Genomic DNA, 27,045 nt, shown 5'->3' with positions numbered 1-27,045 from the left:
CAATGCTTACATCAGAAGACTCTAAATGTGGGGAGAAATAAAAGAGCAAGGCTGTCCCATGACAGAATAAGAGGAGTTATAGTCAGAAGTCTTATAGTTGGAAAGGTTAGTAAGAAACTAAAATTTCAATGTTCTCCAAGTTTTGTTTTTGTTAACTTTAATCCTTTATTATATCTTAGCTTCTGCACTTAAATATTAAAATAACTAGGAATTCAAATATAAAAAGATAAATTGCAGTTGGTCTCTGACCTAAATAATATATACATATAATCAGTTCCTGTTCCTATACAAATTCACTAGAATTCCTGCTGCTGTTGTTGCTATCAAACCACAGGCAAGAAATGTGAATTTTTTAGAGAACCGCTGGGTTCATTAATTCATGTGTCAAACAGTACATTCTGTGCTGAGATCCAGCAGGGAACAAGATTGCTTGTATCCACTGAAGCTTACAACCTACTAGAGAAAATTACAAAGGGGATGAGTGGTTCAAAGGAAACAGATTTCCCATTTATACATTTACAAATGTGTGGTGTGTGTGAGTACATTTTGTTAGTATCTCTAAGTAAATAATCAGAGGCGTCTATAAAAAGATATATCTAAGGATGCTGATAGAGTTTCAGAAGAGCAAAAAAGCCAAATCGTTTTTAGATTTCCAGACAGAGCCAGCTGCTTTAATATCTGTCCTCCATCCCACAAGATAGCTTATAAAATACAGTACTCTTTTGTACTGTAGACTGATATTACAACCAACAGAAATATCCAGGTAATAAACATTTTTTTTTCCCTGTTCTGTCAAGTGCATCTGCTGGGAGGGTCCTATCATTTATAGTTCATAGTGAATCAGTCTGATAATCTGTTTAAGTCAATATGCAGGTGAGATTAACTTTATTATGTGAACAAACAATGGAATTTTGAACTAGAAGGAGAGGAGATAATTTAGGAGCATGAAGCATCTGTGAGGGAAGAAGAGAAAAAAAAGACCTGAGACAAGAAGAGGATATGGGATCCTTGCAAAACAAGGAAAAGCACGAGCACATGAAAGATAGAGTCAGAAATAACAGGAACCCATTAACAATAAAGTGTCAATTTCAAATTTTTATTTAGAGCTAGCCCTATATCTAAGAAAAGATAGATATAGGGCCAGCTCTATATCTATCCCATAACATGGCCTCAGTTCCCAGGGCCCAGAGCTCAGGCTAATACTTCTAGAATTAAACTCCATTTCCAAGGATCCCAGACTCAGACTAATACTACTGGGATTATAATACTATTGGCATGAGAACCTAACCCATTAATAACATTTTAGACGCTGTATACTATGTTATAAACAACTGACTTAAAATGAACATGTGGAATGCAAATAACATGTAAACTAAAACTACCCACAGTTCAGTTCTAGATTTGATGCATAACTAATTTAGCCTCATGTGAAAACAGAATTACTATTTACTAAATTTCACCAAAATATATATTTTAAAAAGAAGCAATAACATGAAGGAACTTACAGGTTTCTTTTCATTTCAAATGACTGAATTAGTTTCAGTTTAATTTTATTTAGTTTACAGTGTGGCTGTATTTTTGAAAGAGAACGATTTACAATTGTTTCCATAAATACAAAATTACTTATAATTTGAGCCTCAAAAATATATATCTGCAGCAAAAACCTGCTGCAGATCTTGGTTTTTATTTAAACAGCTAATCATAATAGGTGTTTAAACACAACAAATAAAGAAAAAAAAAATCAACATTGGTGGAAGTATATAAGACTTAACACAAACCCTAACTTACCTGTAAACGGATCTGAAAAACTGGGGTTCCCAAGTCCCAACATTTGACCTTTTGTGTTATCAATAATAAATTTAGCCACCTGATCCAAAAACATAGGATTCAAATCATTCTTCTGCAAGAAGTTGTATGCAGTTAACCAGGGATCATCAGTGATGTTATATGGCAGTTTATATGATGGTCCACCTTCGTTGACATCAATTGAGAAAACATAATCAAACTCCTTTAATAGGAATATAAAAAGGAGATAAGTGATTACTATCTGTTCACATAAATTTATGACATACATAACACAGATTTATTTTAATAATCATAGTGCTAAACTTTCTCCAAAGCACAATTTTAAAATCTTCCACTTGGCAAATAAAGTTTAATAGCAACCATATTCATGTGGTGCAAGAATAGTAGTTCACTGGCAGGTAGATGTGGGGGATGGATTATTACTACATATTAATTGTAAGACCAAAGGATGGTTTCCAATTAGTTGATCTCAAGGCCAAAAGTATTAGCTGTTACCTTACCCTACTCATGAAAACATGCTGGCATTATAAGCACAGCCCTGCAGGGTCCCTCATGGCCTCTCAAGTTAAATATAGCTAGGCACAAAGCATTAGATGAAAGGTGACACATAAGCGTCTAATCCAAAATGGTCGGGAACAGCTTATCTATGTAACTACCAAAAGGCAAATAATGGCTGTGTCCATCACAAATGCAGCTCCCTCTACATGCAAAGACATTAAAAAAAAAAAAAATCTACTTCAAGACTGAGAATCTCCCCATTGAAATCTATTTTTAAATGTCAAAACACCAAAGAAAATTTTATTAGCACAGGGAAAGGGAAACGAAAACTTTTAATTTGTCTAATGCTTTAAGATAATAGCAATTAGAAAGAAGTCGACATACTTTCCCTTCATATAAAACTTTTCCAGATGTTTGCTGATTAGCACCAGATGAGCCAACAACATCACCAATTTTTATCCACCTCCCTTCACTAACACTCCACTGATAGGCTTCGACTTTCTCCCCATCTCTGATTAGGCGAGTCTGTCCTTCTCTAGTACCTTAAAATAAAAATTTTAAGAATCAAAGAGAGAATGGCAGAGTAAAATTTACAAACATCAGATAGAAAAGTTTTAACATTAAAGCTTATATATAAAAGAGTATATGTATTTTGGTTTAATAGAAAATTTTATGAAACAAAATATTTTAAAATGTAATTCTACTGGAAACTGGCCAAAAAGAAAATAATGGTTTAAAAGAAACTCTATTGTGACTTCCCTGGTGGCACAGTGGTTAAGAATCCGCCCGCCTGCCAATGCAGGGGACACAGGTTCAAGCCCTGGTCCAGGAAGATCCCACATGCTGTGGAGCAACTAAGCCCGTGTGCCACAACTACTGAGCCTGCACTCTAAAGCCCACGAGCCACAACTACTGAGCCCAAGTGCCACAACTACTGAAGCCCGCATGTCTAGAGCCCGTGCTCCGCAACAAGAGAAGCCACCGCAATGAGAAGTGAGAAGTCCACGCACCGCAATGAAGAGTAGCCCCCTCTCACCGCAACTAGAGAAAGCCCGTGCGCAGCAATGAAGACCCAACACAGCCAAAAATAAATAAATAAATAAACTTATTTTTTTTAAAAAAAACTCTATTAAAGGATGGTTAAAAAGATGTGATTCTACTAAAAAGTAGCTGGCTGATTGAAAATAAATCAAGTTTTATTAACGAGTATCTTCGGACAATACTTCATTTCAGTAAATGATTCTCCATTCTTCTGGCTGATCAGGCCAAAAAGAGTAGAAAAGTGTGATTCCTTTCTCTCAATTCTAATCCTTCAGCAAATTCCATCAGCTCTATCTTTAAAATATAGCTAAAAGACTACCTCTTCTCACCATCTCCATTGCTACCTGTTGGTACAAGCCACCATTATTTCTCAGTTGGACTGATTCAGTGGACTCCTACCACCATTATTTCTCAGTTGGACTGATTCAATGGCCTTCTACTATAGGCCCTGGAGCCCCCTAGGGTCTATAACACTGGCTGTTTATTCTGCCTATGACATTCTCCACAGATGTTAGCAAGATTTGCTCCCTTGTCTCCTTAAGGACTTTACCTGAAAGCCACATTCTCAGCAAGGCCTTCAGTGGTAGAGACTGCTAGCTGTCCTCCAGAGATTCCTGCTCCTATTCCAATAGGTAGAGCTGTAGCTGTCTAGTCAGAGACTACCTTATTCCGCCCCCTTGCATTCTGTAGTCCCTAGATTACACAATGAGTAATGGTCAGTGGAATCTGGGTGGGTGTGATAAATGCCAGTTCTAGGCCTAGTCCATCATCTTCTACCCTCTCCTCTTATGCTCTCTGGTGGCTGAATATCTATAACCAAGGGGACCCTGCAAGCACATGATAAAGATGGTGATTTCAGCATGGGTCCCTGAATGACCTAGAGGAGTAAAATTATTCTACGAACACGTTCCAGCATACCCTGCTGTCAACTGAACTTTAAATGTGCAACAAATAACCTTCTCTTGTGTTAACCCACTGACATTTTAGCATTTATCTATTACAGCAGCCAGTGCTATCCTAAGTATTATACATTTCCTGACAACTGAATTTTAAACTCCTGTTTTATTTTTTATTAAAACTCAATGCCTGCTTTACTTTTCCCATAGTACTTATCTGACATACTTGTATATTTACTTATTAACTTTTTAATTATCTGTCTCCTCCTGTAGAACATAAATTTGTGAAAACAGAGATTTCTGTCCCTTTTGTTATCTGTATTCCCCAGAGCTTAGACTAATGCAGGGCAAACAGTAGGTACCTAGTAAACATTTATTGACTGTGTATATAGAGACAAAAAGATTACATTTTTGCAAAGAACTGTAAGAATATTAAAAACATGAAATAATACAGTGGTGTTCAAATTTTTGGTTTCAATATTTCTTTACAGTCAGAAATGTTATTCAGCAGCCCAAACAACTTTTTTTAAATGTAGGTTATATCAGTTGATTTACTGAATTTGAAATTTAAAATGAGAAGAGCAAAAACTATATTTACTTCATGGAAAACAGTAACAGACCCATTACATATTGAATAAATAATAGTTCAATGAAAAATAAGTATAGTTTTAAAAATTTAGTGAGAAGTCTGGCATTGTACATTTTTGTAAATCTCTTTACTGTCTCTCTTAATAGAAGACAGCTGGATTATCATACCTGCCCCTGCATTTAACCTGTTGCAATCTGTTGCTTGGTTGATGTATACAAAGAAAATCCAGCGTCATATGGATAATACAGTTGCGAAACAGAGGACTAGTTTAACAGCCTTTTCAAAAAAATGTGGATATTCTACAAGTAGTAGATCCTAAAGGTTACAAATTTAGAATCTGAAACTGTATCAATGAATTTTTCATGCTCTATTATACTAAAATCCATTGGTCTATCTTATACTTTGAACAGTTCTTTTACCCATGTATGATTTTGTAAGACCATGAACTGGTCATTTGGAAAATACTGATTCACTGAGCTATGCAGATCTTCCATATGATTACACATTTTATTGTTCAATATAAAAAAACTGCATTTATGAATATTACCACTAATGTCACAAGTCTTCCAAAATTTCAATTTTCATTTAGAAGTCTGAATTTTATCTTTGGCAACAAATGCTGTCAGTTCTTTTCCTTAAAGTGACATTCTCGCTTTGTTCATTTTCAAAAAACATCTGCCAAATACCTAAGCCTGAATAACCGTAGTCGTTATTTGAAATAAAAATGGCATTCCCTGAAAAAAGGGAGAGCTCAGCCTGCAACTCAAATGACTGCAGAAGTACTTATCCCTGAGGCACATGGTACTTCGGTAAACTGTATGTGTACTTTACATTTTGTCATCCAAAATGTTAAAAAAGACATGTACTAAAGGGCCAAAATGTAACAAAATTAGTTTTTAATGCTTCATCAGGAACACTCTTAAGGGCAGATGGCTTTTTTTTTTTTTTTTTTAATGACGACTGCATACCAGTGAAGAACACCATGACTACCTGAATAGTTTGGTGCCACTGCCTTGATCTATGTACTAAGGAACCAGCAGTTTTACCCACCACTGCTTTTATACCATAAATGTAGATGATAACACAGTGTAAAAGGCAAATAACATCTTAGTATTATAAAACTAGCTTTGACCACATGGATATCCTGAAAGGATCTCAGAATCCCCAGGGGTCCACGGACCAAGGTATCATGGATCTAATCCAACCTAAGATTTCATTTGAGACAACTACTGTCCTCTGATTTTTAAACTCAAATGATCCCTAACTCATTAAGCAGACATTGCTTTATTTAAACTCATTTTTATTTTTAGTCTGTACAACCTCTCAGAGAATCCAATCAACCAAAAGGTATTAAATGAGTGACTTCCGAACACCTACTATATATGAGCTAAGTATTAGGTGATTTATTTAAAGAAAAAAAGATTCCTGTTTATGGGGAACTTAGCTCAAAGTCTTTAAAACTATGAGGCAGAGGCAAAACGAACATGATTTTTCACTGTGGTTATGCATAATAAAAAGTCTCAAAGATCAGTACCTGGCTATGAGAATAATACTACTGAATGACTCAACAAAACAAACTTTTTTTCTTGTCACTCATTATTCCAAAAGGCAAACATGGTAGCATTTTTTACTACTAGATACATTGAAATATTTACCAGGTTCATTCAGATGTTCCCTCCCAGGAAGCTGCTCAGCATTAATGTCCCCTAAATCACCAGTTTTGGAATCAATGGTTGCCTGAGAGAGTTCTCTTTCAAAAGCCTTGATTTCCTCAGCACTTGCTGTCCGATCCTCTGATTCTGTAAACACTCTAATAATACCATCACTATAAGGAAACAGAAACTGATTTTAAGTCACTGCCACAGTAGGTTAACATTATCACACTTCAATGATCCAAAGCAAAAAAATCTGTTATTTGTGAATATGAAAAATGTTACTATGTATTTATTGCTGAGTATAGAACTATGCTGATTTCAGCACACTACCCTCTATTACTTTCTAAAGCAATGGAAAGGGTGGAAAAAGACTATTTAAGGAAAAAGTTACTGGCAAAGAACAAAGAAATATATATTTAACACAATTTTCAATTCCAAATTAAATATTTACCATCATAAAAATCTACAGACATAGCATACACTGTTAAAGTGAGTATCACACACATAGGTATTATGGTATAAAGAAGGGTAGTAAACTGTTTAATTTATAAAGGGCTCAAATACCCAGCATACGGCTTAGAAAATACTAGATGCTCAATATCTGTTCATCAGAAATGCATGGAGCCTGTCCTTACTGTGCCATTAACTAGCAATGTAACCCGAATCAAGAAAAAAACAGCTTTACCTCTGGACTAGATGGCAGTCCCAGCCTCTATTCTCAGAAAAATGACTTCATTTCCATAATTTCTCTTTGTGAAATTTTGGGGTAGGGGAGGCAAGTTAGCCATTTTCAACTGTACTAATCCTACTCAACTCTACAGAAAAACTTTCTTACTTAACCTTCTACTAACAGCAGTGTTACCCCTTTGTTTATTTTTCTTCAACATTAAATGACTTTAGGGTGAAAATAACTAAACCAACAAATCAACCTCTGGCCCAGCCAGGGAGTAAAATACATCCGCTTTATTAGACACTGTATCCCTTATGGCTGTCACCCTTTTTCCTCTTGCCTTCAGTGCCACAGTAGTCTAAAATCCTTTCCCTCATCCATTTCTTAAAAAAACTCTTCATCTGTCTCCTCTCATTTACCTTTTTCTATCATTTTCTATGAAAATGTGATGTCAAAAAAGTCACTACTAACATCTTTCAAAGCAAATCCAAAAGCTTTCCTAACTTTCCATTCCTTAACCCCTCATGTACTTACTGACACTGATCACAATCTCCCTCCCAAATCTCTTTTCCATCTCTGAATTTCAACATCTGGATTGCTTGTTTAGGCTACTGGCTTCTCTTTTTCTACCCACAGTGTATCACGAGTTCAGTCTTTAGTTCTGTTCCTCCCCTTCTAAGTTTCTTCCCTCAGAGAAAGATGCCCTACTGCTTGACTCTGGAAGTTCTGTGCCAATCTTGATTTTCAGTCTCAGCTGCTACACTAGGACCCAGTCCCAATGCCCATGACCAATCTGCATGAGTGTGGCTTATCACCACTTGGATCCCAGGAAGTTATCACCTTCTTCACCAAACCAATTCTCACTCTTGTCCATTTTTATTAATGTGGACTTCTAATCATCCAAAGTTTGAAACTCTATCCTTTTCTGACACCCCCCTTCTGATCATTTTCCCTCCGCATTATCTCATTTTCTCGTCTTTTATCCATTAGCACTGCAGGGTCAGTATTTCATAACTTTACACCTACTACTGCAATTGCTTACCAACTTGGTGCCCTGCCCATTGTCACCACTAGTTAAATCTAACCTATGTATTTAATAATTCGTAAGTTTCTCTTTAATCACAGCACTTCTTGCTCAAGAGCTATAACCCTTTAACCCCAAACACTGAATCTAACAAATGCTGGGCATTCCAGGTTCTCCATAATTAAGCCTCACCCCACCATCTTCCCCTGTCATCCACTGTTCCCCAGCATTGTTCCTCTACCATTTTCCTTCATTATCTTTCAAAACCCAATTCAAATTTCTTCTTCTCCAGAAAGTTTGCCCACACCAGTCTCTAACTTCTCTAATTTCATGTTTCGACTGCACAACTTACAGTGCAATACTATTATAATATATCATGTATCATTAGTGCAAAAGCTGTTACACCTACTACTGTTTTGTTTAGTAACACAAATGTGCTTGTGGTCTCCCCAATTCACCTGAAATTCCTATGGCTTATCTCTGTGCACTCTAACACCTACCTAAGGCCTAGACACATATTATTGATTGATTGACTAGAACATGAATACCTCGCACCAACCACAATGTCACCATTGTCTAGCACACAGCAGCACCATACAGACTGAGCTGGAAGTCGGATTGTTTGAGCACATTCCCCATGTTTCCAGATTCTCAGAGATCTGTCTTCTGCTGTTGTCACAAAATCTAAAATTAATGAATACAGGAAAAATTAGTTTGAATAAATAAAATTAAGTACATTTATATATACCACCTTTCTAAATAGGCACACTGATTTTTAAACCCCAAAGTATTTATAAATTATAGCTTTAAATTTTATGTATTTGTCACTTATACAATATACAACTTCAAAAAATCACATTTTTATATATTTCACATCTTACACACTATACTTTATACCAATAAATTATAAGAAGTCTTTCCTCAGATGCCCAAGAACTTTTTACAACACACCATCCAGTCTGAATTAATATAAAGATGATCATACAGTTTTCTCCTTTAGGAAAAAGATACTTATGAAATAAAGTTACTAAATTACTCAAGTTACAGTTAGTAAATTGATTTAAATCATTAGCCCTCCACCCCCCACCTCAAGATGGAATAGAACAATGCTCAATACAAAATTTAAAATATGTAGTATAAGACAGTCTTACCTTTACAATTTGGAAAGACAGATATGCTATAAATATAATTTGTATGACCATAAAATACTTCAAGACACTCGCCAGTGATCTGCCACCTTCTAATACTAGCATCATTTGCACAGGAGAGAAATTCTGTTTCACTCAAAATTGCCAAGCCTCTTACACAGTCTTCATGCCCTGTATTAAAAAAAAAGAACAAGATAAATCAATAAAAATGGATCATTTGGTTGATGGCTCTATGTATTTTATTAACATTATAAAACACATACCAGTGAACATTAAAAACCGATTTTCAAGTTAGAGAAATACTTTTTTTTTTTCCGGTAGAAAAACCTGAGAGCCAAAATTTGTATTGTAGGCTTGGCAGTATTTTTTATCACCAGTCTTGGGAACTTATTCTATATTTATCATATCTTCTCTAAATTATTTCTTAAAAATTTCTTAAACCCCTCCAGAAATACAATTCTGATCCCCACAATTTTTTTTAAAGAAAATCCTTTATTGATTGATTGATTGATTGATTGGCTTCGTGGCATGCACGATCTTAGTTCCCGACTAGGGATCAAACAGGTGCCCCCAGAAGTGGAAGCTCAGAGTCTTAACCACCGGACCACCAGCGAAGTCCCCCAATTTTTACTTGACAATTCATTTCAACTTTTCTTCCCCAATAACAAGAGTAATTCATAACATACACAATATTAAAATATAAACAGATATATAACAAAGAGTAAATATCCCCTAAATTTCTCACCACATAATACTGAGATTAATATTTATAAAGCACCAAGAAAAGAAAAACTAAGATTACAAAGATTTCAATTATTTAAGAGTTTGAAATAAAATCTATATCATAAAAAGTAAACTTTATTAAAATGTGAAATAGGTTGAGAGAGATTAATTTATCTAAAACCACATAATCAGTGGCAGAGCTACAGCAAGAATTCAAGTTTCCTGACTCTTATTCCTACCTCTTTTGATTCAACCAAAACATAAATATAAAGCCAAACATTGTTGCTTTACCAAGGGAAATATTTCATAATTTATATAAATGCAGGCATTAAAATGATAAAATAAAAAATGACTACTGATTTTTTAAAAGGGCAAGAATTTATGGAATGAAAACTTCTTGTGTTATGTTGATTGTATATATACATATGTGTGTGTGTATTTATTCCTCTCATCAAAGGATATTAAATGTTTTTAAAAACTTGATACGATTCCAATTTTTTCAACATTAATTGAGGCATTATAGATGCCACTACAATTTTTTTTTTAAGACAAAACATTCTCAGAAGTTTGTGATCTAATAAAGGAGATCAGCAGTCAAAACCTTTCCCATGCTCAGTATTTCTTATGCTGATTCAGATTAGCTAGAACAGATTAATAAAAACTTAACACACATGTTGTATGTATGGAAGCAGAAACAAAGGGATGTTTAGTTACAATTCATTGTCCATTTTCCACCTACAGATAGTTTTATCTGCACAAAGGGACTTCTTGAAGTATTATCCAGGATGCTGATCAACTTTTAAGGAATAAATAAAAGCAAGGAAAAACAAACTAACAAACAAAATCATACCAAAAATGTTAAGTGCCCCACAAATAAATCATCAGTTCCATTATTAGACAGCAGATGCCTCGTTTTAGGAGTTATTTAATAGCTGAGGTTTTAAAAGACTACCCACCTGAAACCACAACATAAACAAAGCCTGAAAGTTGTTATTATTAAACAATGCACTTCAATATTAATAAAAGCACGACTGATGTTTTCCTCATATATGAAGATAACACTACTGACCCACCCTCAATAAGACTTATGCTTGGAAGTTTCACGCTGAACTTGTTCAAATGACAACCAAAACACTGAGTACCAAAAATTACATATATAAAATACACAGAAGCACGTACCCCTATTGTAACTATTTATTAGTCCATATCTGGTTGTTTTATGAGAGGTCTCAGTACATCTTTTAAAAGATATTACAGGGCTTCCTTGGTAGTGCAGTGGTTAAGAATCTGCCTGCCAATGCAGGGGACACGGGTTCGAGCCCTGGTCCGGGAAGACCCCACGTGCCACGGAGCAACTAAGCCCGTGTGCCACAACTACTGAGCCTGCACTCTAGAGCCCGTGAGCCACAACTACTGAAGCCCACGCACCTAGAGCCTGTGCTCCGCGACAAGAGAAGCCACCTCAATGAGAAGCCTGCGCACTGCAATGAAGACCCAACACAGCCATAAAGAAAGAAAGAAAGATATTACATATTAACTGTCAGAAAATTTACATTCACCCAAGTTAAATGGCTCAAATACACTGATGTTTTTCAAATACCACTTTAAAACTTCTAAATTTTTGAAAAAAAATCACCTGCGCAAATAGGAAGCAAAGAGATTACAAAAGCTGTCTACTCTGATCTTACCAGAAAAAGTCCTCTCGCATCTTCCAGCCTTCCACAGTTTAATAGTCTTGTCTGCTGACCCAGTTAACATTAAGCCCTGCTCAGGTAATATCTTCACTGCCCATACTGCAGCTGTATGACCCTGTGAAAAAAATGGGCATTAAGTTAAATTGCCACAGAATCATCATCTTTAATTATTTACTCAAATATTCACATAGACCTACTGTACCTGTAAGGTCATCATGCATTTGTCATTCAGCCAGACTTTAGCAGTAGTGTCCCATGAGCCACTAAGTAATGTCCCAAATTTTCCAGATGAAAGACTACAAACTAAACGGAAAAAAGGCATTAACACATTTTCATAGAGAAAAATGCTCAACCTTGCTAGTTATTAAAACACTACAATTTTAAAAACACTTTATGAAGTGACAGTATTAGCTAATTAAGGCTCAACTCAATGGAAATGCAGAAGAGTGCAGCGGTCAAGAGCACAGACTCTGGTGCCAGACTGCCTGGGTCCAGGTCCTAGCTATACCACTTAGGAGCTGTCTGACATCAGGGATATTACTTAACATCAGATTCCTAGACTGTAAAATGAGGGAGCAGGATTAAGTGGGTTGCACAATCCCTTCCAGTTCTAAGAAACTACACAGGAAAATAATGCAAATGATTTTCAAACGCTATTTATATAGTTATTTAGGGTCATTTTAGTTATTAACATGACAGAAAAAAACCAGAGTCAAGCTGACTCATTTCATTACTCAACAGTAATGAAATGGTTAATTAAATGCCTTATGATCTTGATGTAACACTGTACAAGCTAAAAATTATAAATACGAAAAATTATCTAAAAACATGGTAACAAAAAAGACAGAGTTCTGATTAAAAATGGCCAATTATCCACAGTAATGCTATAAATGGTATTAATCTACAAGGACAAAGAAAACAGAAAACAATATAACTGACTTAGCAAAATGGAGAAGGTTACACAGAAAGCGATTAGAAGCAGAGTAACTGGCCCCACAAAACTGAGACTAAGTATCCAGCCACTAGGTTCCATAGAGGATGGGGCTAAGCAGAGGACCTGAAAAATGAGAGTGATTCAAAGGCTGCACACAACAGAGTGAAACACTAGACCTCTCCTCTCAGCCTACAGTGTCAGGAAAGTACATCCTTATCCACTGCAGGAAGGAGACTGGAGGTTTATTCTCTGGAGGAACTGAAGCAGAGTTTCTAGACTCTGGTCACCAGGCGTAATAAAGGGCTGGAACAAGGAACCCTAAGAAACACAAGGGGAATAAGAAATAAGGAAGTCTCCATCCTGAAATGTGGTACCTACAGTCTCCTTGCTCCCACAGTACAAGAAGCCAGGCATATATCCCACTCCACCTAAGTAAGAGGCAGGAGGACTCTTTTCTAGAGGACTGAATAATGTTAAAGAACTCCAGATGCAGACATTCAAGAGGGTTTGTATCTAAAAAGTCAGACCATCAGATCACCCTCTAACAAAGCCCACCAATCATCAAGCCCCACCTACATGAAAGAGAAAAACCAAAACAAAGAAACAGAAAAATAAGGGGGAAGGGGTTTGGGGGACCCATAAGAAACAAATCCAATTTCAGGAAGCAGAAGAAAAATCTTCAATACAATATTATTTGCAAACAGATTTTATATAAAAAAAGAACTAATGAGAGAACAAGAAAATTAAATGCCAAAAATAGGAGAACCAAACTGAAAAAATAATAATAAAACTAGGGGGAGAAAAGTCTCCTGAGAATTAGACCCAAAAGGCAAATATATGAAAAATGGGAAAGGATAATTAAGAAAGGTAGAAAGTAATTTCAGAATATCCAACATCTAACAGGGATTCCAGAAAGAGATAACTGGGGAGGCGGAGGAGAAAGATGAGGCAAAGAAAGAACATAGAAATAGTACCAGAAAGATTCGTAAAAATGAAGGTCATGATATCTAGATTGAATGAACCCACAAAAGTGCCCAATGAAAGGCACTTTGAAAAACAGAGATAGACATGCATTGTGAAATTTTATAACATTAGAAATAGAGAAGACTCCAAAAGTTTGGGAGGGGACCAGAAAAGTGTCCCATAGAAAAGATGGGGAATCAAAATAGCATCAAACTTCTAAATAACGTTATACACTAAAAGACAATAGAGCAATGCCTTCAAAATTGAGGTTAAATGGTTTTAACACAGAATTCTACGTCTAGCCAAAAAATCAAATATTCAATAAGACTAGAATAAAGCTGTTTTCCAATATGCAAATACAATATATGTAACCCCCATGTCACAGCTTTCTTAGGAAGCTGCAACAGCTGTATTACACTAAAATGAAAGAGTAAGTTAAGAATGACAAAACATGGGATCTAGGAAATAGGGAAATCCAGGATGACATTAGCCCAGGTAGTACCAATCCAACAGAAGGCTAGAAGGTTACAAGAGGAAGTTTCCAGGAAACACATGGAACATATAAATATTTTAATGTGTGTGGTAGCCATTAGTGATATTCATAAAATATTTTCTGCTCTTCACCTTCTAAGCAAATGGTAAGACTGAACTCCCCAGTTCCTTTGGCTTTAGGTATGCTACATGACTTGTTCTGGCATTGAAAAATGAGCAGAAATAATGTTACTTCCAGGTGGAAGCTTTAAGGACAGGTGCACAATGAAGCCATGCTCCCTCCCCGCTACTCCAATATCTGTGAAAGCACATGTTGCAGTGAATCTTCTATCATCCAGATCCCTGAGTGATTACAAGGAGCAGAGCCTCCTGCTGCACTAGATCTATAAGAAGCAAACTTACTGCATTAAGCCACTGTGATTCTGGAGTTGTCTGTTACCACAATGTCACCTAGCTTACCTGACTGATTCAGAATTAGTAGCAAAAGTGAGGCACTGCTGAAGCAAAAAGATGAAATATATGGCAGTGGCTTAACAGGCAGGTAATGAGGAGACTAATATCACAGAATAGAAGGCTGGTGCTCCTTATCATGTAGTAAGGAACATCTGGTAAAGCTGTTACCGGCAATAACTCAGGACATGACAAACTTGTAGTCTAAAGAAAGAGGTTGGAAAACAGGACTTCAGTGATGGGTGTCGCTTACTATTGGCCACATTTGGCTAGGTACTAAAAGAATGGAATGAGATCAAGAACTGGCTGGTTACCAGCCAGAAATGAAGAGTCCAAACTTAGGGATTTGCAGAGTTGGAAGAGCCAATTGCTTCTCAAGCCCAAATGAAAAATGTAAACCCAAGAAGCCCTTTCAGCAGCAAAGGACAACTGAAACCCAGCCATGCAACAGGAACAAATAGCCATCCATCTTGCACAGTGCCAAAACTTCCAAATGGATTTAAAGCATTTTCAAAGCAAAGAAAAATTACGGTTGTTGTCCTGAAAATAAATGCTTTCACCTGGGAAAATAACTCAGGGAAAAGAACCTGAAGGTTCAGCTTTCCAACTAAAGTCTGAAAGGCACAAGGTTTCAGTAGCTAAATCTGAAGAGGCACACAGGGAAAGAAAGGAGAGATGGGGAGTAATACAGCAAATCTAGACTACAGCTGAGGTATGACTACTGACAAAGAGATCTGACTGGAAATCAAACAGGTAAAAAACATAAGTTTTTCAGAGAGTTATGCTGCCAATAACGAAAAATGTCCGTGACTGTTCAAGGCTTAACACGACCCTTGTGCACCTAGCTCCCACAGGCAGAAAGCAAGATGAAAAAGCTGGTTAGTCCCCAGGGAGGGTCAATGTGACCAAGGAGAATAATAGAAAAGAATCCCAGAGGGTTAAAGGAGAGCCATGAAGAACAATGGATTGAGAAACCCCTTTTGGAGACCAGAGGGAACTGATCACAAAAACCTATCACTCTCAGAGTAGGGGGGTCCTTGAAACAGCCACCCATCTGAATTTCAGTTGACTACAGATTAGAAACTGCTGTCTTGCATTGTTCCCTTTTCTGAATGAGAGTGCTTCCTCTGATTACCCTCAATATTCCACAGTTGTATATTGAGTGAATGGGTGACAGATAACTTGTGTTTTTTGGTCCACGGATCTCCAAATTTAAGAGGAACTATTTCTGGACCTGATGTAGAAACACCTGAGCATCATTTCCCTGATGTTTAGAATACTATGTATCATCCAGAAATTCTTAATTTTGAACTTGATGCTGCAACTGGATGGGACTTCTGGCTTGTCTGACATTGAGAGAGGTGGGTATATTTTGCCTGCAGAAGAGAGAGCAAGCTGAATAACTAGTGACCAGAGGCAAACTGTGGTAGCTCTCTCTTTTTGGGTCCTGGCACTTGCCCTGAAGTGTGGGATGGCACTTTCCTCCTCCATTACCTAAAACTGCAACTTGTAACTGGAAAGTGTTATATATATATTGACTAAAACACAGTACCACTCTACCATTTAGAAAATAAAATTTGAGCTAGAAAGCTAACAAAAAAATGACATGATATAAGGATGTCAATCATTAATTTCTTTATCTCCTACTCACTAATGTGGTATGTTTTCAATTTAAAAAAGAAAGAAAGAAAGGAAAGAAGGGAGGGAGGGAGGGAGGAAGGAAGAAATGACATTTGGCCTCAAACCATCAAGTAACTTAACAAAATAACAAAAGATGACCTTATGATAAAGTATAAACAAACCAGGCAGACTTTTTAAATGGCCAATAACCCCACATTGTATGGACAAGAATATAGTTCTCAGGAAAAAAAAATGCCAACAGCCCCTCTGTATATGAAAAAAATGACCCCTCCATAATGAGAGATGAAAACTGGCCCATACTAAAATATCATTTTTTACTTATTTTGGCAACAATCTAAAAATCTGACAACATACTTTGTTGATAAGGAAAACAGGGACGTATACACTGCTGCTGGAAGTGCAAAAAAAGTTTTAACACCTAATCTGGGGATTTGGCAATAACAAAATTAAATATTCATTTACCCCTTGATCCAGAATTAGATATCATACCTAAGTTATACTCACAAAAGAACAAAATGACATATGCACAAAGCCACTTGCACTAGCAAAAATTTGGAAACTTAGATATCCATCAATAGGGGACTGGCTAAATAAGTTAAAACAGCTATAGTACAGCTACACAATGAAATACAAGGCCATAGTAAAAATGAATGACGATTCCTATATACTGCAATGAAGTAATCCCTAGGACAATATTATCAAGCAAAAGTAGCCAGGGCAGAAAACTGCAGTAAGATACCGTCTATCTAAGAAAGGGGCAACATAAATACACATACATACTTGCTCATTTTTTTTTCAGAAAGAACAGAGTTAATAAAAACAATTAGTTACTTATAAGGATGGCAGGAGAAGGCAATACAGACAGAATCCAGATTTCTCTGAATGCACCATGCTGAATAGTTTTTTCTTTGCAACTATGTATGTTTTATATAATTACAAAACAAAATTAAGTTAAAAGAAAAATCCTGGCGAGCACCACTACAACTCAAATTGAGGTTTCTAAATACTACCTCCCACTAAAAGAAAAACATAAGGCTTCTTGGCCAAATGGCTGATTTCAGGTCTAGAACATGCTGTACTGCCAAAAGCAAGGAAGACTACTGAAGGTCTTATCAAGAGGCCACAGGAGCCAATTTTTTAAAGAGGTTTCCAATCAAATATGGGACAATTTGAGAATCAAAAAAAAAAAAAAAAGATGTTAGGGCATCAACTCATTCTGAAACCCAGTAAAAGAGGTGAGAGAAGGGGCAAGAAAAGTACTTATCCTGTCTTCTCTGTGTGTCTCACACGGTAACCAAAGAGTTGGAAAGTTCTTTACAGAAGTGTGGAAAGTTCTTTACAGAAAAATGCTAGCTATTCAACCCAGAAATAATGGTAACATTAGAGTATAATTTGCAAATTTTAATGAAATGTTGGATCTATGCAATGATCATCAGATGTTAAAGACTTATTTTCAAAGGCTGATGGGAATTTTATAAAGAACAGATGAATCTTAACATCATGAAAAGAAATATTACATGCCTCCTCTTGTGCTACAACAGAAAGTATACAATTCTTGCTCAAAACTTGAATCTGAATCTGATCAAACTTCTAGATCTAATAGCTTACAAGACTACGGGACTGAGGAACATGAGGCTAGAGAAATGAGGCTTTAACCAGTGGAGTTCAGATTACAGGAATTCTATAGGTAAAATAAGTTGGTTTCAAATAGAGAGGGGATTTTAAAAAAGAAAGAAACCAACAGATCGAAAGACATGTGGACCTTGTTTGGGTCACAATTCAAAAAAACTGTAAAAAGAAACATTTGAGACAACTGGGTAAATTTGAACATTCACTGAATATTTGGTAATGAGAAAGTAGGCTTGGTTTTGTTTTAGGTGTGATAATGATATTGTTTTTTAAAAAGAGAGAGGGACTTCCCTGGTGGTGCAGTGGTTAAGAATCCGCCTGCCAGTGCAAGGAACATGGGTTCGAGCTGTGGTCTGGGAAGATCCCACATACCGTGGAGCAACTAAGCCTGTGCGCAACAACTACTGAGCCTGCGCTCTAGAACCCGCAAGCCACAACTACTGAGCCCGCGTGCCACAACTACTGAATCCCATGTGCCTAGAGCTTGTTGCCTGCAACAAGAGAAGCCACCACAATGAGAAGCCCATGCACCCCAACAAAGAGTAGCTCCCACTCACCACAACTAGAAACAGCCCGCACACAGCAATGAAGACCCAACGCAGCCAAAAGTAAATTAATTAATTAATTAATTTAAAAAAGAGAATCCTTATCTTTTTGAGGGGTCAGAAAACTGTGGCCTGTAGGCCATCTGTTTTTGTACAGTGCACAAAGAATGGTTTTTATATTTTCAAGTGGTTGAGAGAAAAAAAAAAAGGTACTTCCTGACATGTGAAAATTATATGACATTCAAATTTCAGTGTCCATAAATAAAGGTTTATTGAAACACAGACATGTGCACTCATTTATCTATTGTCAGTGGCTGCTTTTGCACACAATGGCAGAGCTGAGCAGTTGTGAAACTGACTGTATGGCCTGCATAGCCTAAAATATTTACTACCTGGCCCTTTACAGAAAGTTTGCCAAACCCTACTGTAGCACTATACATTGAAGTATTTACAAATGAGATAGTATATTGGAAATTTCCTTTAAAATAATATTTTGGGAGAAGTAGAAAATGAAGCAAGATAGGCCTTGTGTTGATAATCCTTGAAGCTATGTAAATACATGAGTAGAAAAGATCATTACACTATTCTCTTTTATGTTTGTTTATATATAACTTATTATAAAATACTATGTCTCTACTTTTGTATATATTTGAAGATTTCCTTCAAAAAGTTAAAAAAAATCTTTATCACCCTGTATTAAAGATTTCCCATACCTACACACAAAACATTTTACAAACTCCTTAAAGAAATTAAGTTTAGAGTGCTTATGGGCCATACTATTTGCTTACAGATATCCCAAACTATCCCAGATACATTAAAAAAAAGTAGTATACATACTGCACTGATTAAGCATATCATTTTATAACAAAGAGCTGTTAAGCAAACACAAATCCAGGAATATAAAAGAATCAGAAATACAAATCACAGAAAATGCTATTCAAAAGTATTAAGTACTCTCAAATAATGATACCAGAACCCTAAATACATTCCTTCTGGGGCTTCAATTTGCTGCATAAATACAGACATAACAGCCCAAAGATAAAGAAGTGCTCTTAGTTTTCCTGAGTAAATGAGTATCTTGCACAAGATAGCTGAAAAACCAAAATTACAAAGTATGTAAAACCATAATCTCTTCCTTTTTACATATATAATCATGTCAACCATTACTGATGACAATAAGTCTGCAACAGAGAATCTGCAGAACAATGATGATCCAAAAGGTTTTCATTAAGCCATAGCTATAGGTAAAAAATAATAATAAAAAAAACTAAGGAAAGCAGATATAAGAATTTTATCTTCAAAAGGATGAAACTTATTCAAACAGAAAAATACCAAAGCATTATACTCACCAGTATTTTTGTGACCTTTTAGTACATAAAGTGGCGCTGGACTCTCCAGTGAGAAAATGCAAATATTGTGGTCATTTCCTCCAGTGGCGATTAGTCCATGAGGGTACATGTCACTTGAAGGTATGATGCATACACAAGAGACAAAATTGGAGTGGCCACTCATACAGTGCATTTCTGTAAAGCCCCTGTTAGGACTGGAAAGACATGATAATTAATAAGATATACATTTGTCCTCTGACTTAGCCTAGGACATACGTTGTCAAAGTACTCATTTTCTTTTAGTATCTAGATTGAACTTTATATACCACTTTAAGAATCTATTGTTTTAAATTAAATATTAAATACCTAATTTGTCTTAGCTACTACAGAGGCTTAATCAGATTAGGAGAAGTTTAATTAGTGTTACACTGTTAAGAGTATGTTAATTAACAAAAAGAACAAGGAAGGAAAGGAAAGGAGACAAATATTATAAGTGTTTTTCTTTTTCTTCCATCTGCATTTCTACTTATCAGTGATTGTTACCATAAGAAATCCCTGGTGAAGTGAAACATTCATGCAATAAGGATAATGGAATCTACTATCAATAAGCCGTAAACACATTGAGGACATTTGCACACTCTGAAACATTAACTTAGTACTCATTAGTATAGCGTGTGTATCTAAATAGCTAGACTATCAATCACTTTCAATATGCAAACTAAAGGAACTAATACAGGGACATATAAATGACTGCTCTAGGGACACAGCATATTAATAACTGCCTAGGAATTAGAATGATTACCAATTTGTTATACACATCCTTCACTTAGCACCACTCCCTTACATAACAAGTCAAATAACAGATTATGGTATACTATATGTGGAAGGCAGTAAGTTAGCTGTAGAGGGGGATAAAATAATTATATCCAAAAAAAAAAAAAAATTATATCCCTGATTCAAGCTAAATCAAGGAGTTTGTGATCTAGCTGAAGGAGATAAAACAACTGTACATAAAAGAGAAGACTCCCAGATAAAGACTGCACACATGCTCATCTATATTCACTCCTTTCCCAAACACCACTACAACAATATGTATAATGTATATTTTATATCTATCTATCCATCTATGTGTGTGTGTATATATATATATATATATATATATATATATATTTTTTTTTTTTTTTTTTTAAGTGGTACGCGGGCCTCTCACTGTTGTGGTCTCTCCCGTTGCGGAGCACAGGCTCCAGACGCACAGGCTCAGCGGCCACGGCTCACGGGCCCAGCCGCTCCGCAGCATGTGGGATCTTCCTGGACCGGGGCACGAACCCGTGTCCCCTGCATTGGCAGGCGGATTCTCAACCACTGCGCCACCAGGGAAGCCCCATCTATGTATATTTTAAGAAAGGCATAAACCCACAAGGCCAGAGAGAATAAGAAAAAAATATATATATATATAACTGAATACTGAAAGCTGACAGAAAAGGAGTAAGGGCCTTAGGATACTTGAGAAAAGTGAGTTCTAAGCAGGCATCATAGGCCCAATTTACCAATGAATCTGTAGAAGGCTCAAGAATTAGCAGCACTATGTATCTCTAGGAAATGGGAACAAAAAACTAGAATTAGGAAGACTAGTTGGAAGCGTTTGGAATCAGACATAGACTCATATCAAAAAATCTTCAAAGGAAGGTATTTGGTAGTAGCTATTTTTAACTTGTTTACTTTATTTTGGTGGTTTTTTTAAAAAGTGTGGCTTTAGAAACTTTTTAAAAAATTTATTTATTTATGTTTGGTTGAGTTGGGTCTTCATTGCTGGGCACGGGCTTTCTCTAGTTGCGGCGAGCGGGGGCTACTCTTTGTTGCAGTGCACCTTTTTCTCATTGCGATGGCTTCTCTTGTTGCAGAGCACAGGCTCTAGGCATGCGGGCTTCAGTAGTTGCAGCTCGCAGGCTCTAGAGCGCAGGCTCAGTCGTTGTGGCACAAGGGCTTAGTTGCTCCGTGGCATGTGTGATCTTCCCGGACCAGGGCTTGAACCCATGTCCCCTGCGTTGGCAGGCGGATTCTTAACCACTGCGCCACCAGGGAAGCCCTAGAAACCAGTTTATCAATAAGCCCAAAGAAATGTAAAAGATAGGACATGTTTAAAAATCTATATTATATAAACCACTAAATCTACCTAAATGTGTCCCTTAGCATTCCCCAGTACAGATGGATGCTTGTGCGTATCTACCATAGTGATCTGTGAAGCTCTTAATGGCAGAATCCAGACCTGGTTCTTCCCAAGTTTGTAGCACAATGTTGTACATGGTAATCATTAAGTACTTCTTGAATCAGTGAAAAAATGCTTTAGGCATCAAGAAAAAAAAAAAAGACAGACACTCCAGCCAGACAACTGCCCCTCTTGTACCCAGCAAAAGTCTGAAGTTTTTTCTTTAGAAAAGGTGGAAGTCTTTGGCTGGGGGTAGACACAAGGCACAGTTGAGCCTTGGGGTATGAGGAACATGTACACTCACCATGAAGGCCAAGACCACCAAAGACAAAACCTAGAAGCCAGGCAATCATCCTCTAGGCAGGAGATCAGCCCTATGAAACAGTCCCGCCAGATAACCCTACAGTGAAGCTCACAGCCATGAAGCTCCACCAATACACAGATCTTCCAAGGAGTTTTTTAGTTCTCCACCCTTAATGGAAAGCACAGAATAAGAATTACCAGACATTTGGGGTAAAATAGTGACCAAAACAAACAGGGAGGGGAAATAACCAATTTGGAGGTAACAGACCACTAAGGAGAAAATAACTTTAAAAAAAATCAGCATTGCCATCCTTAGATATAAGATATTGCAACCATGAAACAAAAACATAATTTCACAAAAAGTTAAGGCAACTTCTGAGGAAGTATAGTAGAGAGAGAAAGAGAGAAATTTATATAGAGAAATTAAAAACCAATTTAGAAACAAATTCAATATATGAATAAAAAGTTCCAGAAAAGAAGACAGAGAAAATAAGATGAAACCAAAGAATTTAAGAAAAAGCCCCAGAACTTATGGACATGACTTACCGACATTAAAAGGGACCACACTTAATGAACGTGAAAAAAATGAATGAATATAGACCTCCCAGAGAGAAAAAAATAATAGGTCAAGAATAAGAATGGCTTCAGACTTCTCAACTGTTAACACAGTGAATAGAGTGGAGCAATGGCTTCAAAATTCTGAAGAAACTTTGGAAACTACAATGCTACAAACATTTAAATTATTACTCAAGTAGCTAGGCAGGCTAAAATCATGTTCGAATTGCAAGGTCTTAACACATTTATTATCACTGCACTGTATTTCAGGAAGCTCCTGGAGGATGTGCTCCAATAAGGTGTCAAGGAAGAAAACCAAGAAAGTTAAAGGATATTGATAATAGAAATCCAACACAAGAGGTCCAAAAAGGGGTTCTCGAGAAGACAGTGAAGGGAGATCCCAGGATTAGCTGTGCACCAGAAGCAGACAGACCAGGTCAGAAAGTTTTCATCATCAAGAAAATGAAACTGTTATATATCCAATGTGTCTAGAGGTCTTGAGAGTTAGACAACTAGCAAACAAAATGAAGTTGAATTAGTGATAAATACATAGAAAATTAAGCAAATGAAAACCAAAAATAGGACAATTATTAGCTATAGGGAGATCACAAAATTGTTGAGGAAAAGTTATCATAGTTTATTCCACAGCTCAGGTGTAGACAGACTCTGTACAATCACAAAACACTGATTTAGTCTACAATAAATTAAACTATGTTATAAGGATCAGGACATAAAAAGGATGCATATGTGATGGGGGTTGGTAGAGGGTAGAAATGAGAGCTAAATTTTCATATCCCATAATAAGAACTAACAGGAAATGCTAAAACAGAAAACTAAAAGAAATTTTAAATGAAAAGAAATAGCAGTATAGCACTTTATATACAGATACGGAAGCAAAATTCAAACATAAGCCATTAAAAGATGAAAATTTGGCCTCCAAGAAAAGGGAATAGTGGGTTGGAGGGTAGGAAGGGAATGGCTCTAATTTCTTAACTCTGCAGAACTACTTGACTAAGGACCCAAGGTGCTGAGTGCTTACATGAGGGAGAAGTCACTCCAGCCTTGGCATGGTCAGGGAAAATTTAACACATGGTGTTGAATCTGAAGTTGGCATCTTTCAAATATGGGTAGTTTTCAAAAGGCAAAGCAATCGTTGGTGACTGACTTGGGAAATCCAGTTTACTGTGAGGTGGGCTTCTAGAGGCTTGAAGCAGTCTGCAACAATGGCATGTTGACTGGTTCAGTTCAATGTACAACAAAAAAATGGCACCTCCATTCTGAAGCGCCTTCAGAAGACCCGGAGGCTTTCTGGGTTTTCAGGGGGCTCTTGTGGAAGATGAAATATCTGGTTTAGTCCACCCTAGAATAGAACTACTTTGCCTCCTTGAAACTAAATTAAATCCCTCCATCATTACCAGTCCATCCCTACATTATCCACCCCAATTCAGAGCCCTATCAACAATGTACATGAGAAAATAAAAATGTTTACTACTTGGCTCCAAATCTTTTACTGCACTTCAGTAGTAATATACTGAATTATTAGTATTAATATACCATGAAATAAATAGAAATTGTCAGGATGTCAGCCTTGAGGACACTTTTTATCACATTAAAGGTACGGTTGAGACACTAGTTAGGATGCCAAAGAGTGACTATGAGATGCTCTACCACAGCACTTGGAAATGAGAGGAAAACAACCTTATCTCACCAATCACTCACTATGGAACCCTGTGCCTGGTACAATGCAGGCTCTCAATCAGTGTTAATTGAATACCACATGAATTCTAAAAAACAAAACCGAAAGACAACATGAACTAAGTGAAAAGAACCAGTTTTCAAAGAGAGGGTCATTGCAGCTCAAAGTCTGCCAAGTTCCTGTGATCCAGTGATAAGCTCCTGTCAACCTAACACAGTCCTACAATGTAAAAGTTTGAGGATTTAGCTGTTCAACAGAATTCAACTATTACAACAAGCATCCTTTAGCTACTCTTTACTGCAATGTTCATATCCTACTGGGCATGTGCTTCTACTGAACAAAATTTTAAAGGTACAAGCATAATCAGTAATTTGTACTCAAATACACAGAAGTTATGTATCAGTGTTACCAAGTGGTTTGGAATATCACAGAATCTTAAGCATTAGAGAAGATCTTATCTAATTCAATATAGGAGTTCCTCTACAATATCCCTAGTTTAGTCCGTCGCATTTTGGCTGCACTACTGCAAAAGCCTCTAAACAGGTCTCCTTCCACATTTATCCCTTTGCGATTCATTCTCCAGCTGAAGCTAGCAGAAACTTCTCCACAGGTAAATCAAATAATGTTGTCCTCTTCTTGAACTCTGAAGGCTTCCACCTACTAACTTCTTTCCTCAGCCCTCTTCCCAGGGCAGGATCTGGCTCCCACTAGCCTCTAAGACCTGCCCTCACCTCACAGTTCACTCCCTCCTGCACAACGGGAACTTCCTCCTTCTCAATCCAGGGCCACTGTGTTTGCTCTTCCTACAGTCTACAGTGCTCTTCCAATTCAACCCTTCTGGTTCCTCACTCCCTTGACCAGCTCAAACTCAGTATCATTTAAGAAAACAAATACCAAAAACACCTTCCTCAGAGAGGCTTCTTTCTTTAACATCGCTCTCCACTCAATTCTATATCTTATATCTTTATTTGTTTTCTTCATAGTACACATGCCAATGTGTAGTTATTTATTTGGTTGTTTTTTCATCCATCTTCCCTCCTAGACTGTAGGCAAGATCTATAAACACAGAAACTTGTCTGTCCTTTTATTCTTCTTCAGGACCGCAAACAAATAGGAGGCACTCAATAAACAGTTATCATCTGAATTTATGGATGAAAACATGTGGTTTCAATGAGTGAAACCTCTGATGGGAGAGTTACTACTTGAAGTAACTTACCTCAGTTTTTCCTTATCTGAACTGAAATCTGTCTTCCAGGTCTTAAATTTCCTGTTACAACTAAATCAGGACTAAACCCTTGAACTTGATTTGGACTGGAGCTTAACCTTGTTTCCTAATATTTTTTTGATTAATCTCTCTGAAAATCTTTTGAAGGCAATGGGCTTTCTCTCCTCAAGAAAATACACTCCCCCACATCCAGAAAACATTTGAGGGGTTTCATCCCCTCCGCCCAAGTCCATCACATAACCCCAGACTAAGAATGTCTGAGTTGGACAACGTCGAGAGGGGCCAAGGCAACTTTTTGCAATGCAATTTTTGAGAACCTTAATTCTCAAATTTGAGGGAAGACTACAGAACAAATTCCAGGGAAAGAAGAGGACTTACTTCAATTACACATGCCAGATGCTTTCACACGGCCTCATTAAGGAGGGTGCATCTGGCGTCAAAAGTTTTACAAATCGAAAAGAAACAGGAAATCATCGTCCACAAACTGAAGCCACAAAAAATAAGTTCGTCCAAGGTCACTCAGTCGTTTAGTGGTCAAGTTCGGACAAGAAAGTAGGTCTCTGTTCCCCCAACCCGGTGCTCTCTCCACGTAAACCTCACTAGTTTCTTACACTGCGTGCCCAGACTGCCAGTGCTCTAAGAACTGGGAGAGAGCGTGGACCGTCGGAAAGGCCGGGAAGAGAACAAGAGGGAAGAATAGGGCAGGGAAGGGTCACTCTCTTCCCAGACGCCGAAGGATGCTTGCAGCACAGCCGAGTAACAGCGGGACTCGCAGCGCTCACCTGTCTGGGACCCAGAGGCGGGTGGTGCGGTCTCGGGACACGGACACAAAAGCCCCCGGTGGATAGAGGCAGCATACCAGGCCCCGCACGTCCAACTCGTGGCCCGGGAGCGAGCAGCTCAGCCGGTACCTGGCGGCGCCGCTCGCCATGGCCCTAGTAGGTCCGGCGCGCGGTGCCCGGGCACCGCGCGAGATCAGCCCGTCGCGGAGGCCAGGCGTGCAGCGGGAGAGGGCCTGAAGGTGAGAGGCGTCGGGACCGGAAGAGCCCGAAGGCCGGTGCGGAAGGGCGGCCAGGAAGGGGCGCGGCCAGCGGGCCGAGTGACACAGCAACCCTGACGTGCACACCGGAATTCATCATCGGCCTTAGCCCGCCATGACGCAGAATGTGTGCGTCCCGACTGCTGAGGCCGTTGAGGAACCGAGGCTCGATTCCCTCATACGCGCTGGACCGCCAGCGGAGAAAGAGATACCACCGTCCGCCCCCTCGGAGTGGGCACCCGAATCCCGGTCCTTTCCGAGCCAGCGTCCTCGCTGAGCCCCGGCTGAGCTTTTT

General features: G+C 37.7%; 1 protein-coding gene across 1 annotated transcript in view; it reads right to left on the bottom strand.

The window, feature by feature from the left end:
* Positions 1-26,820, bottom strand: part of PLAA (phospholipase A2 activating protein) — a 39,098-nt gene extending 12,278 nt beyond the window's left edge. The window contains exons 1-9 of the mRNA XM_059072965.2: positions 26,494-26,820; positions 19,748-19,941; positions 11,947-12,047; positions 11,739-11,859; positions 9,331-9,498; positions 8,728-8,863; positions 6,486-6,655; positions 2,689-2,846; positions 1,789-2,008 (exon numbers count right to left, since the gene is read on the bottom strand). Of these exons, the coding sequence (XP_058928948.1) occupies positions 1,789-2,008; positions 2,689-2,846; positions 6,486-6,655; positions 8,728-8,863; positions 9,331-9,498; positions 11,739-11,859; positions 11,947-12,047; positions 19,748-19,941; positions 26,494-26,642 (1,417 nt within the window). The 5' untranslated portion in view covers positions 26,643-26,820. The remainder of the gene's footprint in view (positions 1-1,788; positions 2,009-2,688; positions 2,847-6,485; positions 6,656-8,727; positions 8,864-9,330; positions 9,499-11,738; positions 11,860-11,946; positions 12,048-19,747; positions 19,942-26,493) is intronic.
* Positions 26,821-27,045: the final 225 nt, after the last annotated feature.

The sequence above is a fragment of the Kogia breviceps genome, chromosome 8, assembly GCF_026419965.1.
Source record: "Kogia breviceps isolate mKogBre1 chromosome 8, mKogBre1 haplotype 1, whole genome shotgun sequence".
Classification (NCBI taxonomy): domain Eukaryota; kingdom Metazoa; phylum Chordata; class Mammalia; order Artiodactyla; family Physeteridae; genus Kogia; species Kogia breviceps.
Note: the sequence above shows the minus strand (reverse complement) of the source record. Positions and strands in the feature narration are given on the sequence as shown.